Source organism: Morone saxatilis, unplaced genomic scaffold (assembly GCF_004916995.1).
Source record: "Morone saxatilis isolate NCDOM2014 unplaced genomic scaffold, NCSU_SB_2.0 Contig19, whole genome shotgun sequence".
Classification (NCBI taxonomy): Eukaryota; Metazoa; Chordata; class Actinopteri; family Moronidae; genus Morone; species Morone saxatilis.
Window position 1 is genome coordinate 2255831 of NW_023339751.1, and position 16086 is coordinate 2271916.

The following is a 16086-nucleotide window of genomic DNA, read 5'->3' on the forward strand; positions in this document are numbered from 1 at the left end:
TATGGTATTTTCAGGCCCTATCACCCAGCCCTCGTTACAGGTAGGCACTGTTATTATGTGCTCGTGCAGATGACGTGGCCACTCACAGACTGCGAATCCTTGCTGTTGTCTCGAGAGCGGTTCTTGGCCAGCCTCTTCTTCTTCTTGTGAAGGGGGCGCGACTCCAGGATCATCTCCTCCAGCTCAAAGGTGGGGTCGCAGTGGAGGCGACCTTTCTGCAGGAGGGAGACGCACCACGAGATAATTAGAAACACAAACACAGGATCGTAAATCAGCTGCGGTGAGCACACAGGGCCGCAGAGTGCACACTGGACTGAACGCACTGAATAACACACGTGAATGCACTCACACGCACACGATAATGCACTGTGAGTCCACGTGTACGCACTCCATAGTGAAATACCGAGAAGAAGCTGCATTCAGTTTCCTTTGCATTATTTAGCTGCTACATATGCTCATTACGATCAGCAAACACGAAGGAGTGCCTGTGTGTGCTTTTAAGGCTTTATTGTATGCATTTGTGTGTGTGTGTGTGTGTGTTAATATCTGACATTAGGGACACTGACATTAGGAACAAATCCGGCCTCCATCTTCTTCTCGTACACAGCGTCCCAGTTGACGTCAGCGAGGTAGGGAGATGTCTGCATCTCAGACAGGCCGGAGAAACGATGCTCTGGGTTCACTGTCAGTAGCTGGAAGGAAGGGACACACACAAACACACACACAGTAATGTCACCTACATCATGTCACCTTCTGAATCGCAATATCACCTTCACAACTTCCCTCCTCGCTCACAGCACGGCTCTTCTCTCCGGGAGGTGAAATAAACTCGACAAATCGTGGGTGAAAAATAGAAATGAATTTGGAGGTTTCTTTCCATTTTACTCTGCAGTTTTAAACAAAAACCATGTGTAGCTAGTGTGTGTGTAGCAAGTGTGTGTGTGTGTGTGTGTGTGGCTGGTTTAGGTGAGGTGAACATAACAAGGAGCCAAAAATATTCTGTTAAATCTGCAGTCTTTCCTGGCTTCCCTGAAACTATCCATAAAAACTTCCACTTTTCAACTATAGGCACTCCATGAACTCAGATGTCTTGATGGTAATACTGCCATATTGTTTCTTTTCAAAAACAATCCATCAAGACTTTATCTGGACAGTCCACCTACAGACAGTTTTGTAGTATTTGTAACATTTGGTAGGGATGTAACGATACACTCAACTCACAATTAGATACAATTCACGATATGATTTTCTCTCGATTAAATGAGATCAAAGATAAATTACGACTGAAAAGGATTCCATTATTTCTTAGACAAAAATCTTTACATTCCTACTTATTAGTTGAGATTATACAACTGTTTTCTGATATTCCACCACTGTGGTTAAGGTTTGGATGAGGCCATGTTCATGAACTGTCGCATACATAATCTATGGATAATCTGTTTACCGTCTACAAACAAAGCAGTACAGTTTTACATGTTATAAATATAAAAACTATATAAACCGTATAATCTGTAGGACCGGCAATCTGTTTCATTGTTCTTCATATGAGGTTGAAGGTTTTATTGTTTCTGAGCAAGCACAATTTAAATATGGAGCCCCAAAGTGTTCAATATTAAAAAATAAATCAAAAGACATTATGAAATAATCACATCAACAAATTATATAAATATTATATCCCTGCTGCCTCACATAAGATAGCAGGCTCAACAACTTCCACCAATTTTTAATTTACGTGGCTAGCGCAGCAATGGTGTCAACATAGTTCTGACTCAACCAATTTAAGGATGCTGTTGTAATTAAACATAACATGTTAGTTACACACAATAAGTAGGCTTAACTTTTATATATTCCACACTTCTTATCTAGTCGGCTAACTACGTAGCTGGGCTGTGAGCTTGGATTATTAGCATCAAAGCTAGCTCCAGTTGCAACCACAGTTATATAACCAGTTACCTGCTGGTGCTGCTAATGTTCACGTTCATGACAACAGTAAGGGGGTGAATCTTTATACAACTCATCCATTTAAATGATATTAAGGATTAAAGTTATGTATAATTAAGGACATGTCCACTGTGAGTGACAGGTGGGTGCCGTCATAGGCGGCTGTTTTCAGTAATTAGACTTCATTAACTCCGCCTCAGCTCCACCCACTCTCCACATATTTGCTCATTTTTGTTTTATCTGGGAACCAGCACAGTCAGGACTTCCAAGATACCATTTTCAATTATGCAGTCTAAGGCAGAAGGCACAAAAGTGACATTATGAAATAAAAAGTGTGACTGGGTAAAATGTAATTTATGACATAAAAAACAGACTTTTGGAAAATTAATTTCTGATTCTATAATTAGATAAAAATGAAGTCAAATCCTGTTCAGAATAATGGGAAGCATTTCATAAGTGTTTTTAAGGTCTTGGTTATTATTGGTAATGGTATGGTATTATTGTATTCATTTATTTATCATACAGAATTTATTCATGTCATTATTTATTCCACAATTACTTTATTTATTTAATATCTGTATAATCATGTTGCCACCAAACTCTTCAACAGGAATACCAGATACATCCAAGCCCTTACTGAGGTAGCAACCAACAGGGGGCACTGTTCATCAAATCAGTCACCCATCAGGTTTGTATCAAAATTGTTGCACCGAACAAGACAGATGAACGCCCCACATGAGCGGAATCATTTAGTCCAGAGAGTAAATAAAACCTGGTTGCTGGTACAGTTGTGCTTTTAATGGAACAGCATCTGTTTCATGTTTCTCCTCAGGGTAAACATTGGTAATTATAAAGGGATGTGGCTTTCTGTTGTCATGTTAACTCTCTCTCCGTGCGCTTTGGTTTCTTTCTTTTGGTCACAGGTTGATTCAGTTTCCCCCTGCAGGGCCTGTTAGGTCTGTCTCTGTGGAGTCCAGACATAGTAATCGATCAGCAGCAGAGCGGAAGAGACCATCGCTGCGTCCAGAACACTCACTCAGACCCACAGCACATGCACGCACTCATACTCACACTTACACTCTGCCAAAAAAAAAGAAAAACCTGTTTAACAAGTCACGGTTTTTCATACTCACTCTAAAAAGCTTAAAATGACTACAAAAATACTGCCTCAGGGGGTGAGATCATTTGTTTCCAGCACAGTTTCACTTGATTCTGATGACAACATGTTGACACAAAGCAGAATAAGGTAGATTATTACTACAGGAAAAAAATGATTCAAGGAAAGTGTTTTTCTCTATTTGATGCAAATGATCTCATCAAACTGGCAGATTTTCTCTTATGAGACAAGAATATTTTGAGCCTCAATGTGAGGTTCAATTACTTGTTATGATGAATATCAGCAGGAATATGTCGGCTGACACACACACACACACACACACACACACACACACACACACTGTCTCTTCTCTCACCCACTTGCTGTGTTTCTGTGCTGCCATCCTTCAGATTCCCATCTGTCGCTTTTCTTCTCCTTTGCCCTGAGGGTCTCGGCTTATCCTACCCCCCCTCCGGCTCCAGTCCCCCTTACAGTACCTGCATCCTCTGTTCCTGTGGCTTCAGTGCTTTTTTACCTCAATATGTACCCCAATATCACCTCTATCTCCCCTGATCTCCTTCCCCTCTGCTCCTCTTTCCAGGGACGATAATCTGTGTCCAGGCAGAGGGGTCAGGGTTCAATTTACTTAGATTTGACTTTGAAAAATGTAACCAGACACTAATTAAATTAGATATACTGCAATTTGCATCTACATTCCTTCATTCTTTCATTCATTTCTTATTTGTTATATATTTTAAGCATGTTCAGGTTTTTCAAAACATGATTATTTTATTTTGAAGTTTGGATTTTTCCTTAAAAACTGATTTAAATTATATATTATCAAAATAGTTGATTATTTTCGCGTCAATCAACTGGTTGACTCGTCCATAAAATTGTCTCATTTAGCCACAACAACATTCGTCAGATTGAACGTATATCTAATGAATACAGATCATAACATTTTGACCGCACAATAAACACAAATCAAGAAGGTGCTAGGTGCAAAAATATAGCAACTGAAGTAAAAAATGTGGTTCTCCATAATCTAACAGACCTCTACATGTATTTGCAATGATTCATTTCATGATAGAATCCAACTATTTAAATGAAAGATCTGGTAGCAAATGATGTCCACATGTGTCCAGCTCACCTTCCTCAAGAGGGAAACCAGGTCCTTGGGCCAGGCTGGGCTGTACTGGACACTGACTGTACTGAAGAGCTGAATCAGGGACTCCACTGAGTTACTGGCATGGATGTCATAGGGCCTCTGGTTTGGAAACAGGATGACAAAAATAAGGAAGAGAAAGAGGAGTGGATGAATGGATTCAAGCTCAGCCTTGCAGCCTAATAACATAAAAACCAGAATTCACATCATGCCTTACCCATCCACGGAGCACTTCGAATGCTGTCACCCCTAGTGACCACCAGTCCACTTCAAAGGCGTAACCCGTCCCTCCACTTACAAAAGACTGGAAGATCTCTGGGGCTGAAAGCACAAACGGAGAGTAATTCACTGCCCAAACCACTGCCTGTGCATATGGTGGAAGAGCAAGTGTTCCTGTGCAAAATGTCAACCGGAAAGGTTTTTTCCCTCAACCAGGCGATGTAATCACAAGACGAGATGGAACATTTTAGCATTTTTTGCCTCACCTTTTCACAAATACACACAAGCTTTCACACTAGTGCCTATCAAAGTATTTAATTTGAACAGTGTATCTACTACAAGCTTGTCACATGCCTAATATTAATAAGTCACACCTTACTGAGGTTGTTACCTAATGTCAGGAAACTGTTTTTAAAAATCAACTTTTCTGAAGGCACATTTAGAGAACCTTCTTTCCTATCAGACTATTCATTTTTAAATGTTTTTACCGGTCATGATGTTGGGAATAATAATAATTTATTTATCTAGCAGCTTTTAAAAAAAAGAGTTTAAAAAGTGCTTTGACAGATAAAGCATAGCTGTGATACACAAAATGTAATTAAATATAAAAATGATGAATACCACAACACAATAATAAGAGCAGAATAGAAGTGATAAAAATAAAATGAAAATAACAAATAAAATGAAATAGTTAGAATAGAGTATGAAGACGAGATTACAGAAAGGCAAGTCTATTCAAATTAGTTTTAAGAAATTAGTTAAAAGAAGTCACTGGGAAGAGGTGCAATAATGCAAAAAACTGTTTTTAAAATGTAAGCAGTAAAAGGTACAGATATTTGTGTAAAAATGTAAAAAAGTAAAAAGTTAAAATCTATTTAGGTCCCGTAATGATACTTATTATATTTACACAAAGCAATCAGACATGATTACAAGATGGCAGTGATTACCCATGTAGGGCTTGGTTCCAGCTAAGGCCGTGGCTCTCTCTCCATTCTTTATTATCGTTGCTATGTTGAAGTCCGTCAGGTGAGCGTGACCTGAGGAGAAGCAGCCAAAAAATCCATCAAAACATTTTCAAAATAAATGCCTCTGATCACATAAAAAGCAAACATTTCAATGTGTAAAAAGAAAATGAAATGAGTGACAACAAAGTCTGATATTTCAGTAAACTGAATCAGCATTTCCTCCTGGCTTTGTGTGTCAGGCACACATCCCTGACTCCTCTGACCCTGTTACTGCTGCGACTCATTGGTTGCTTGCAAGGTCGTGTTTGTGTCCAACTTATCACTGCTGTCTGGGTACACTGTGCACTTAAAAGGTTTTTTCTGATAAACATAACTATACACTTAGAGGTAGATGTCAGGGCTTAAACTGAAAGGATTTTTTATGGACATTTTTATATTTAACCTTTATTTAATCAGGTAATCTCATTGAGATTAAGATCTGTTTTGCAAGAAAACCTGATTACAGCAGAAGAAATACAGACAGATAAGTCACACAACCAGCACATACAAACAGCATAAGAAACAATAAAAAACATCCCCAAAAAGGGCCAAGATTTTGAAAGGTAATTTATAAATATAAAAGCTGGAAGTCTTCCCAACTTCAGTGTTTCCTGGTTGGGTATCAAGAATTAGTCAGTTAGAGAAAAGTATTTATAAATTTGAGAGGAGATGTAATACACTGCGGCAGCTTTAGTAGGAGACAAAAATGATAGTGATGATAATTGGTTATTGGAAGTGACAAAAGTGGTAAACTGCATCGAGTTGTTTTAAGGTGGAATGTGTATGGATCATTTACAATATAGTGGACATATAGTTTCAGTCTTCTTCCATACAGCATGATGTTCATTTAGTAAATTCTGGTCTCATTAAGAGTAAAACAGATACGTACTGTGAGTACTCCACAAACCAGTGGGTTGAATAACGGTAGGTCATTTGACATTTGAGATGTATAGAAGGAAGTAAGGTTATGAGTGTGTATTATGTATTATGTGTGTATGTATGTGTATGTCCTATCAGCATTCAGTAAAAGTTTGAGGTTCTGCAGAAATGTCTGAAGAAGCAATGAGCGTACATTTTGCTACAAGCTAAATTTATGTTATAAGTCTGTGTTGGAGTAATAATATTGTTTATGTATATTGAAAATAAAAATGGACCGAGTACAGAACCTTGGGGTACTCTCTTACGTTATGAAAAGAGAGGTTGATGTGAGACCATCAGTACTGTACTGATGGCCTCTGTTCTATCAGATAAATATGAATGAGACCAGTTCCAAGAAATATGTTCAAAGGTTTAATTTCCCTTCATATCCAAGTAGGCTAAAATAAATGCTGAGCATTTTTATCTCATCTCTGCATGCAGTTATACACAAAGCAAACACACGCTTACCTTGCTCATCCAACAGGATATTGTCTGGCTTGACATCTCTAAAGGAGACAAAACAGACACATATCAAAAAATGTGTCATGTAATACAGAAGAGCAACCTCATTTTAATCATAAGCATTGCAAACATTAGTCAGGTTTCCTTTCAAACTTAGTGCACATTTTAAGCAGATTAGTAAGTGTTTACATCCACTGTTAAAACATTGTAAAACAAGAGCATGTAACAGAAGATGTAATTGAAAAAACTAGTTAAACTAGTTAAACAAATGGTTGAAAACAATGTTGAAAATGTGTTGCATGTTGAAGGTTGTTTTTAATAGTACCTGAAGTTCAATGATGCATCTATTTCTGTTTTCTTTAAATTGCATTATTGTTTTGCATGCTTATAAATAATTTGACTTTGGAATTACAATCTTTACATTCTGACTTTAGAACATCTGTCCAGGGACTACAGATCAGAAATAGCCTCTTGGCTAATGGCACATTTCCAGCAATGTTTTATTAACGTGCACTGTCCCTGCTTAATTGAATCAACAAACAAATACAATAAAATAAATAAAACATGATGTAAATATGGCCCTTCTGTTTATTTCATATATTCATTTGAGGAACTTTGCAGTCGCCAGTTTCTTTTGTAGACGTTTCACTCATGATTTATTTACAACGTCTGTTTCCAGTGTACTGTGACATTTTGTTTTTGTCAATACACCAACTTTTCCACCTCAGTCAAGTGTAAAAACTTTGTTGTGATATTTATTACAAAGTTCCATTTTTTTAATGTAGAGTTTTTATGAATAAATATAATAAAAACGTGGATTAAAACACACTTATTGAATTGTTTGTTAGTAAAAGTGTTTCAGTTTCAGGGCATTTGCAAAATGCTTAATTGTTCCTATAATTAAATCACAAACACATACTCTTACAGTGCCTCGGGTCATTTAATTTGTAGTCAGGTGGGACAGACTGGGATTAAATTTGTGCAGTGTGTGTGGATGTGAAAATCTGTAGGAGGTGGTTGGAGTGCTGATGCATGTGTGAATTACATGTTGGTGCAACATGTTAAGTGTGTGTGTGTTCAGTGAGAGAACGAGACGGAGAAAATTCTCATTCCCTACATCTCAAACGCTGCCGGGGCGCATGAGAACACGACCATCAGCGGTTCCCCCTGGAGGCTCTCACAGGTTTGTCTGCACTTGCTTATTACACTGGGCGCCCATGCAGCGGAGACACATTCAGGCACACACTCACATCCGTACACGTCTCAACATTTCCTCCACATTGCCCTCCACAGGCAATTAACAGAGCGCACACAGCTTATTTAATTATGCCGCACGTCACGCTGGTGTGGAGAATACACGTAGCCCACAGAGAGCATCTACACTTCCCATAGGACTGTGACTATGCAAAGCTAAGCTGATGCTAATATCATCTGCCAAAACTCTTTGAGGGGAGTGGTGGAGGTGGTGTTGGGGGGTCGGAGTGATCCAGCAGTACAAAGCTGGAGGGAAATACATGCATGTTCACAGGAGGAGTGCCGGCTGAAGCGCCGTGCCATTTTGTTTGAAGTACAAAATTCACTTAACGTTTAATTCATTTTGCAGAAAGCTCAGAAACACCAATCCAACATGAAACAGCATGTAAAGGGAAGTCTTATTTCACAGGAACAAACCGCCTGCGTGAGGTGATCTAACAGCTGGCAGTTTTAAGATGTTGAGTCTATATGATGAGGATAAATGAAGCTACCTGGTGGTCTGCTGAGAGACGAAGCGGACAAAAGAAGACAAGAGAAAAAGGACTCTCCACTTTTACTTCCCTTCTTCTCATAGGACCAATTTTACCTCCTTGGGCATGGTGGCAGCTGACTGTTGCTAGGAGACCAGAGACCCTTCTTCCTTCAGTTGGTGCAACAAAATAATTGTATAGTATTCTCCTGTCAAAAACTTACAGGGTGGAACAAAATTGTAGAGCTAGGGACGGCCATGGATACTCAGGGATTGGATTACGGCTCTGAGAGCAGACACAATTGTGTCAAAGGCAGAACAGTTGATGTCAAGAAGAGGGTGAAAAAACAAAGATAAGCAGCATCTGTCACCTATTTCTAATGGTGGCTCTATAAATGTCTTTGTCAACGACGAGGAAAGGAGGACACTGCCTACCTGTCATGTAGTGAAACGTGGGAGAGTTATTGACTTGATGAAATTACATAGCATCACACACGCTTGTAATGTTATATAATGCATGAAAATTATGATATGATAGTGAATCTGTATAGTAACACATTTAGGTGCACACATACACACAAACAGCTTAATGTAAACACACCTACTGTATGTGCATTTGTATATTTCTCTCCACAGTATATCCTGTATTTGATGCCTAATGTATACAGTATATTATTTATAAGAGTCTTGCTTTTAATTAAGAACATACACACACTCTTACGCTTTCTTGTTAGTTGAAAAGATCAATACCACCAAACTATCAGTGAGTCTAGATGGAGTTGTCACGGTGAGGTTGCCAGGCAACCAGCGGACATCCTAGGTAGTTACTGCTCCTCGCCAAGAAAATGGTTCAGCACATAACCCCCCAGTAAAAACACGCAACTCGACGCTTATTCCCATTTTCCCATTTTTATATGGTTTAAGTAAAGAAGATATAATGTCTTAATTTTAGAGCTTGAGAGATGCTAGTAGCTGTTTTTTAGTCAATAGTAGTAGTAGAAGTAGTCGTTTCTACATCTGAAAACCTGCAAGTTGCTCTTAAACACTTTGAATTTCTTTACTGTTTGTTTAATTCTGTAAAATACTTAAAATGTAATAATTTGCAGGCAAGATGCTTCATTCATTGCTTAGTGCCTGAACGTCAGAAAACCCTAGATATACACACACAGTCATACACACACAGACAGTATATTGTTGTTTGAAGGAAGAAATGTAGCCCCAATGAGGTTTTGAACAAGGTTCAAACAGTTTTTAAGCCATCTGTGGCACTAAATCTAGAGTCTGCAGGGATCCGGCTCCTCCACTTACTGGACTGCACGGACACAAACTGCTGTGCTCAGCATATTCAGACAAAAAGCTGCGGATGGCAGCGAGTCCACCCTGGTTGAAGATGATGGATGGTAACAATTATGGGAAAACACATGAGGGCTATCTTTATATATGTAAAGTAACGTAAATAAAAACAGGGATGCCCAAATGCCTGTAAGGTAACACCTTCAGCCCACACCAAGACTGAATATATGAACAGCCCGAAGACAGTGTGCTTACATAAGGCTCCTTTTACATGTGCAGTATATTTTCTATAATAATACTATCTCTACTTTTATGTTCCATTATGTTGCATCTTAATTACTCTTAAAAACACATTCGGACTTCTAAACAGAGGATAACAAACACATTCTTCCCTATACAGGGTTTCCACTTTCCCACATCATTTTCCAGGACTTTTCATGGACATTTTCCAGGGGATTTTCTTGACAACAGGACAGCACTTGCTCACTACCAGCGTTTATGAGATGTTAACTTCTCACCACAGTCAACTGAGTGAAGCTATGGCCTCTGGTAAATTGACTACAATCTTCATCTAACTGTAACATTAATTCGGCCCATAAATAACAATTCAAATCAAAATTTAGAGAATCAATAAAAGTGCAGTTTATCTTATTGGAAATCTTCTCACCTATCAGCCTATTAAAAGAAGAGGTAGAAAGTGAAAGTGTTGCATGTACAATTAACATCACTGCATGTATTTATCAGCTACGACAACAGATGTAAATTTGATCATTAATAGGCTGTGTACATGTAGATATCACCATACAACATTTCCAAAACAGACTTTTTGGGAAAAGTGGTTTGAACAGCTGTTGATTGACACTGTGAGCAGAAAAGAAAAGGGAGCGTTTTTCTGTACCACTTTGAAGTGTCATACAGCGCAGCTCATCCTACCAACCATCGAGTTTTAACTAATTACAAACATAGGTTTAGCCAATCTGAGTGAGGGGCTGAAGTACAATCACAAATTTCCAGGAAAACATAGATTGTTTCCAGGACATTTGGTCATTTTTATCAATTTCGTGGTGTTTCCATGACTTGAGAACTAGTCTCTAAAGTTCCAGCTATTCCAGGACACCCTGCTATACTGTGATAGTGAGTGCATGGATACAACAGTAGGTCAAAAATGGTGCAAAAAAACCCCAAAAACATATAGGGCACACTACCCAAAATAAAAACATGATAATGTAGTGTCATCTGACAGGATGTAGTCCTGACCAGTGAGGTCAAAGTGCAAGCAGATGAGCTCAACAGGAAGGATGAAGGTGGGCGTAAATAAAAAAATATCTATACTGAGACACTTGAGTCATGTTTAGATCCCCAAGAACTGCATATAAAGCAAGTTAGAAAGGCACTGTGACTTTGTGGTTCTGCTTACACAAAGGAAAAAGATGATTGCTGTAACGTTAGTAGTAGAGAGGAGATAATGCATAACTCCCGATGTAAAGAAAACTTTTACTCAAATTCATTTTGGTGTTTGAGTTCCAGTCTGAAGAGTAGACAATTACATTCATAAATCACCAATAACAATGCTGCGAGCTTGAGAAGCAGAACACAATGAACAAAGCCTTGTGAATACTAAAAGTCACAGACACAACCTTGAGTTTCAGTGCAGCAGAGACTATAGCCTTTATTTGATGAAACAGTATGTATGATGATGTAATTGGCTGACACTAGTGCTTCGGGTGTATTTGGAGAGCATTGTGTAAGCATTGTGGATATAAACACTTCAATGTGCATATTTGGGAGTTTAATGCGTCTCTCTCTCTGATCTGATGTTTTGAAGATTGAATCAAAACCCAGAAAGTAAGGCATCTGGTCGCACAGTGGGAGTGTCATTGTATTCAATGTTTAAGTCATTTTATTCAGTGTAAAACTAATACACCAAGGACCTGAAAAAAACATGCAACCATGACTTTTATCTACAAAACAGATCAAGAATTTTTTTAGATAAAAGTTAAAGCTGCATTAATCCTTATTGTAATTCACATGAACATAATGTGACAGCAGGTAAAGGTAAGTCCAAAACAGCCTAAAGCAAATAAACTTCTAAGTTAGTTTTTTTATGAATTATTTTAGTTATTTTTTTCTTTTTGGGCTGTCGACAGTGAAGCCAGGAAAGACATGTTTCTTTACAGGTATCCTCAAAAGGTAAAGATAAAAAGAAAAAGATAAAAAAGTATACCTATGGATGATGTGCTGGCTCTGCAGGTAGTCAAGTGCCAGCGTCATCTCACAGAGGTAGAGTTTGACAGCGTCCTCGCTGAACTGGACACTCTGCTGCAGGTGGTAGCGCAGATCTCCTCCCAGCAGGAGGTCCACCACCATAAACATGTCCTCTTCATCCTGGAATGAGTACCTGGGACCGGAGGGGGGAGGGAGGACACAGTGCTCACTCACTGCACAGAGTGGAAAGAAAAAACACATGCTATACAAACAAAAGACTGAGCACACAAACAGCAAACACATCGAGGCCTTGTATGCTCATGTGTGCAGCACACAAAGTACATCACATGTGCAAAGCGTACACGGTAAACATCCGCACACACACACACACACACACACATGCATGTTAACAGAAACCCACATATGGACAAACATGGCACAGGACCATATCTGTGTGCAACCACAGGAAAACATGCCGTATTCATCAAATACCTTTGAATGAGCAACCTTTTACTGCATATTTATGTATGTCAATGTATGCTTGAGGCAGGCTCTGAACACGCACATTGGACAGTAATAGATTAACACCCATCATTATCCTAATAACATGCCACTTACTTGAAGGAATTCAAAAAAGACAGGAAGTGACTGCCAAATTAAAGCCCCGAAAAACAGCCCATCTTTGCTCCGATGTGACTTAATTGAATGCCGCTCGTGGTCCGCTAAACATTTTTGTCAATCAGGCTTACTAATCATGCACATCAAATTAAAACACAGCCTCTCAGTGATCTGGGTGGGGATTTGTAACACTCCACTCCACAATTTCTGGCCCAGACACCGAACAAAACAATAAGCCACACGGGTGAACAAACTGTTTTTGTACAACAGAATATAATTTCTTAAAAAAAAAGCAAGAATAATATCTTAATAGGCCCCCCATGTCAGTTTGCAGCAGAGGAGAGAAAACAAATGGAGCCTTGGTGATTTCTTCTATCAAACTCGGTTTAATGTGGTTGCTACCAAGCCAATTCTTTTATTTTCCCATTAAAGCTCTGATGCTGTGGCGTGTATTACTTCTTTTTATAGCTGCAGGTTGCCTGTGTATCTTCAGGCTTCATCCTGAACACCCAGGGGGACATTCTGATTGGTCCTCTTCAGGTGCAATTTCCTGACTCTCTATAAGTGAGAAATGGGGCCTGCGTTAGCTGCAGAGTGAAAATCATTCAATCTCATCCACAGATTGGTGATTCTGCCACAGCAGGAGAAAAAAAACCCATTTGCTGTACTGTTGGGTCTTTCTCTTCTCCTAAAACACAGCGTAGATTAATTGATGAAATAGCCTCAACTTTCATGTGATAGGACAGATAATGGACGGAAAGAACGCCCTACTGCCACAGTGAACACAAAAACAACACATACAGCTTTTCCCCCTGATGCATTAGAGCAGTCATTCTCAGAGACAGTCTCTGGGAATGAATGGAGGGAGATATTATTTTGGTCGCAAATAAATGTGCAGAATTTCTTCCTCCTGCTAAATGTAATTATTTTTAAAGTATTTAAAATGTGTTTTGCTTTACTGATGATGAATTATCTGATGTTTATCTCTTCAAAATGGCTGCTTTACCTGTTCAAGAAAATATGACGTGATGCAGAAAAAGCTGTGAACTGGATCGCCATGGTTAGGGTTAGAAAAAGTTTGGGAAACATTTGTTATATTTGCTGAAACTTTAACTATAACCTTACAGTAGGACATTAGACAGATAATCTGTGATTGCCTCTGATTGGTTGTTTTTGTTCAGGCCTGGCGAATTCTTGCAAATGCAATTAGGGGCACTAGGAGGAGCCAGAGGAACCTGATATTTTCACAGATTATCTGTCTCATATTGTACTGTCAGGATATCGTGAAACTTTCAGCAAACAAAAAAAAAAAAAAAAGAAAATCACAAAAACGTATTTGTATAAAAATTACCTGCAGCTTTAAATACTTAAGCTTTACCATCAGAGAAGTCGTGTTTTGAACAAGACTCCCATGATTCCTCTTAGACACCCAGCCACCACTGCCAAGCCCTGTAGCATTCACTCAATAGGAAATGATAATACCTACATGCGACACAACCTGCCCTGACCCTTCAAAGATCAGCCTCACTATTAAAACTCAGAGCAGCCTCAGCAGATGGCCGGCCCCGGGATGTTGTATGCCATTGGCAGGGATTCCTCACTGTCACCTTTTTAACACCTCATTGTCACAGTCTGATTCCCCGTATCCAGTTGACAGATGAGCTTCCTCCGAGGCAGCACTCGCTATCTCAGTGTTCCACAAAACAGTCTCCCCAATCCAGCGCCAAAATATCTGGGCTCCTAAGAGAGAGACTGCAGCGGCTCGGCCTGGTTATCACTTCCTTCCATGCTTTCACTGAGGTGACAGGGAGATGTCAGATATGGCCCGACAACTGGAGCATATGAAAGCTCAGGCGCTGACAAGCCTTGTCACCTTTAAGACTCTCGCCAAGGATGGGACAGAGAGGAAACACAAACAATTTTATTCCCCATTTTTTGGGAACACTTCACTCCAAATAAACACAACGTGAAGTCCATGAATTTGACAGTCCTAAAAATCCAGTAAAGGACTCTGGTGTCAGGGAGTGGAAAGGAATACTGGTTAAACAATAGGAAAGTGACAAGTATAGTATTAGTTCAATGGCACTCGTTTTGAAAGATTATTTTAAGACATCTATCCATCCCTTCTTCCATCAATTTTCTGGCGCTTATTTAAGTCTTTGTCACAGTGATAGCAGCTTGAAGGGGTCAGAATGCTTCAGCCGAAGTGCTTCACAGATCGATATCTGACTTTCCAAAAGTGAAAATCTGACAAACACTTCTCGTAGCACTTGATGATGATGTGTGGAAGTCAAAGGGTCTGAACATCTCTCTCTAGCTCCCTTTTTTGCTTCTTCACACAGTTACTCCTATCACAAGTGTACAACCAAGTGCAACACCATAAAGGGAGAAAGTGTGTGCACTCATTCCCATTTGAAGAGGTCAGTGCGTCTTATCACTTCCTACAGCATCAACCTTTCACCCTATCATTCAGAACACCTATTAACCCTTGACGACATGACGAATTCGTTTCTTGCATACTTCAGCCTTGATCAAAGTATTCCAGGCACCCCCCCCCCGGGGGCCCAAGTTGTTTATGGGCCAGATGAGATATACAGTCTATCCAGCAGGTTCCACTGGGTCTTTCTTCCAGGCCCAGAATACTTTTACAAGGAGGTGTAAAAGAGGAGTCCTAATCAGATGCCAGTACCTCTTTAAAATGAAGGAACAACAGTTCCAATATCTAGATCTAGATGTCCAGGCTCGTCATATGGTGTTTTTCTACATATATGTGCTGGCTTGGCTCAACTAGGTTTAACTCGGCGCTCCAGCCCAGCACGGCAGGGATTTGCTTTCTGATAAATTCTTCACAATAAAAGTCTCTGGTTATTTTGTTATCTAAACTGTTTTATTATGAAGCAGCAAAACCAGGAAGTGTTGTTTTTTTTTTATCAGCAGTAACTTTACACGACTCTCTCTGTAGCTCTCTGCTCTCCTGTACAGGAGTTGAGTCTTGCATGTATTTTAAGGGGGAGAAGAACTTCATGGGCTTTGGCACGTCTTCGGCGAAGGTCCATCTCGGGTGCGTAAAAAGTCGTAAAGGAATTGCAAAGCAACATGACATGATCTGACTAGGCGTGGCCAAAAGTGCTAATGGAAAAGCCCTAATATTGATCCTTAGGGTGGGGAAAGATCATTTCAGATGTTGGTACTCAAGGAGATGGCTACTTTCAGGGGAAAGAATACATCCGGGATAGACAGAGAGTAAGCAAAATGAAATGTGACCAGTTGGGAGCTACATTCAAGCTAGTGATTTTTTTCAAATGTACAGTATAGAAAGAAATTAGACATTTCCAGCAATCACCTGAGTCTGTGTTCATCAAGGAAAAAGAAATTATCACACTATGTTTACTTCTGTAACATGTTTGCTGGATCCACAATGTAGCTCTGAATCTTCTGAAGT

General features: G+C 39.4%; 1 protein-coding gene across 1 annotated transcript in view; it reads right to left on the reverse strand.

The window, feature by feature from the left end:
* Nucleotides 1-16086, reverse strand: part of LOC118329379 (serine/threonine-protein kinase 32C-like) — an 85200-nt gene that overhangs the window by 10284 nt on the left and 58830 nt on the right. Inside the window, exons 4-10 of the mRNA XM_035663533.1 lie at nucleotides 12046-12219; nucleotides 6812-6849; nucleotides 5369-5458; nucleotides 4420-4523; nucleotides 4188-4304; nucleotides 567-692; nucleotides 87-215 (exon numbers count right to left, since the gene is read on the reverse strand). Of these exons, the coding sequence (XP_035519426.1) occupies nucleotides 87-215; nucleotides 567-692; nucleotides 4188-4304; nucleotides 4420-4523; nucleotides 5369-5458; nucleotides 6812-6849; nucleotides 12046-12219 (778 nt within the window). The remainder of the gene's footprint in view (nucleotides 1-86; nucleotides 216-566; nucleotides 693-4187; nucleotides 4305-4419; nucleotides 4524-5368; nucleotides 5459-6811; nucleotides 6850-12045; nucleotides 12220-16086) is intronic.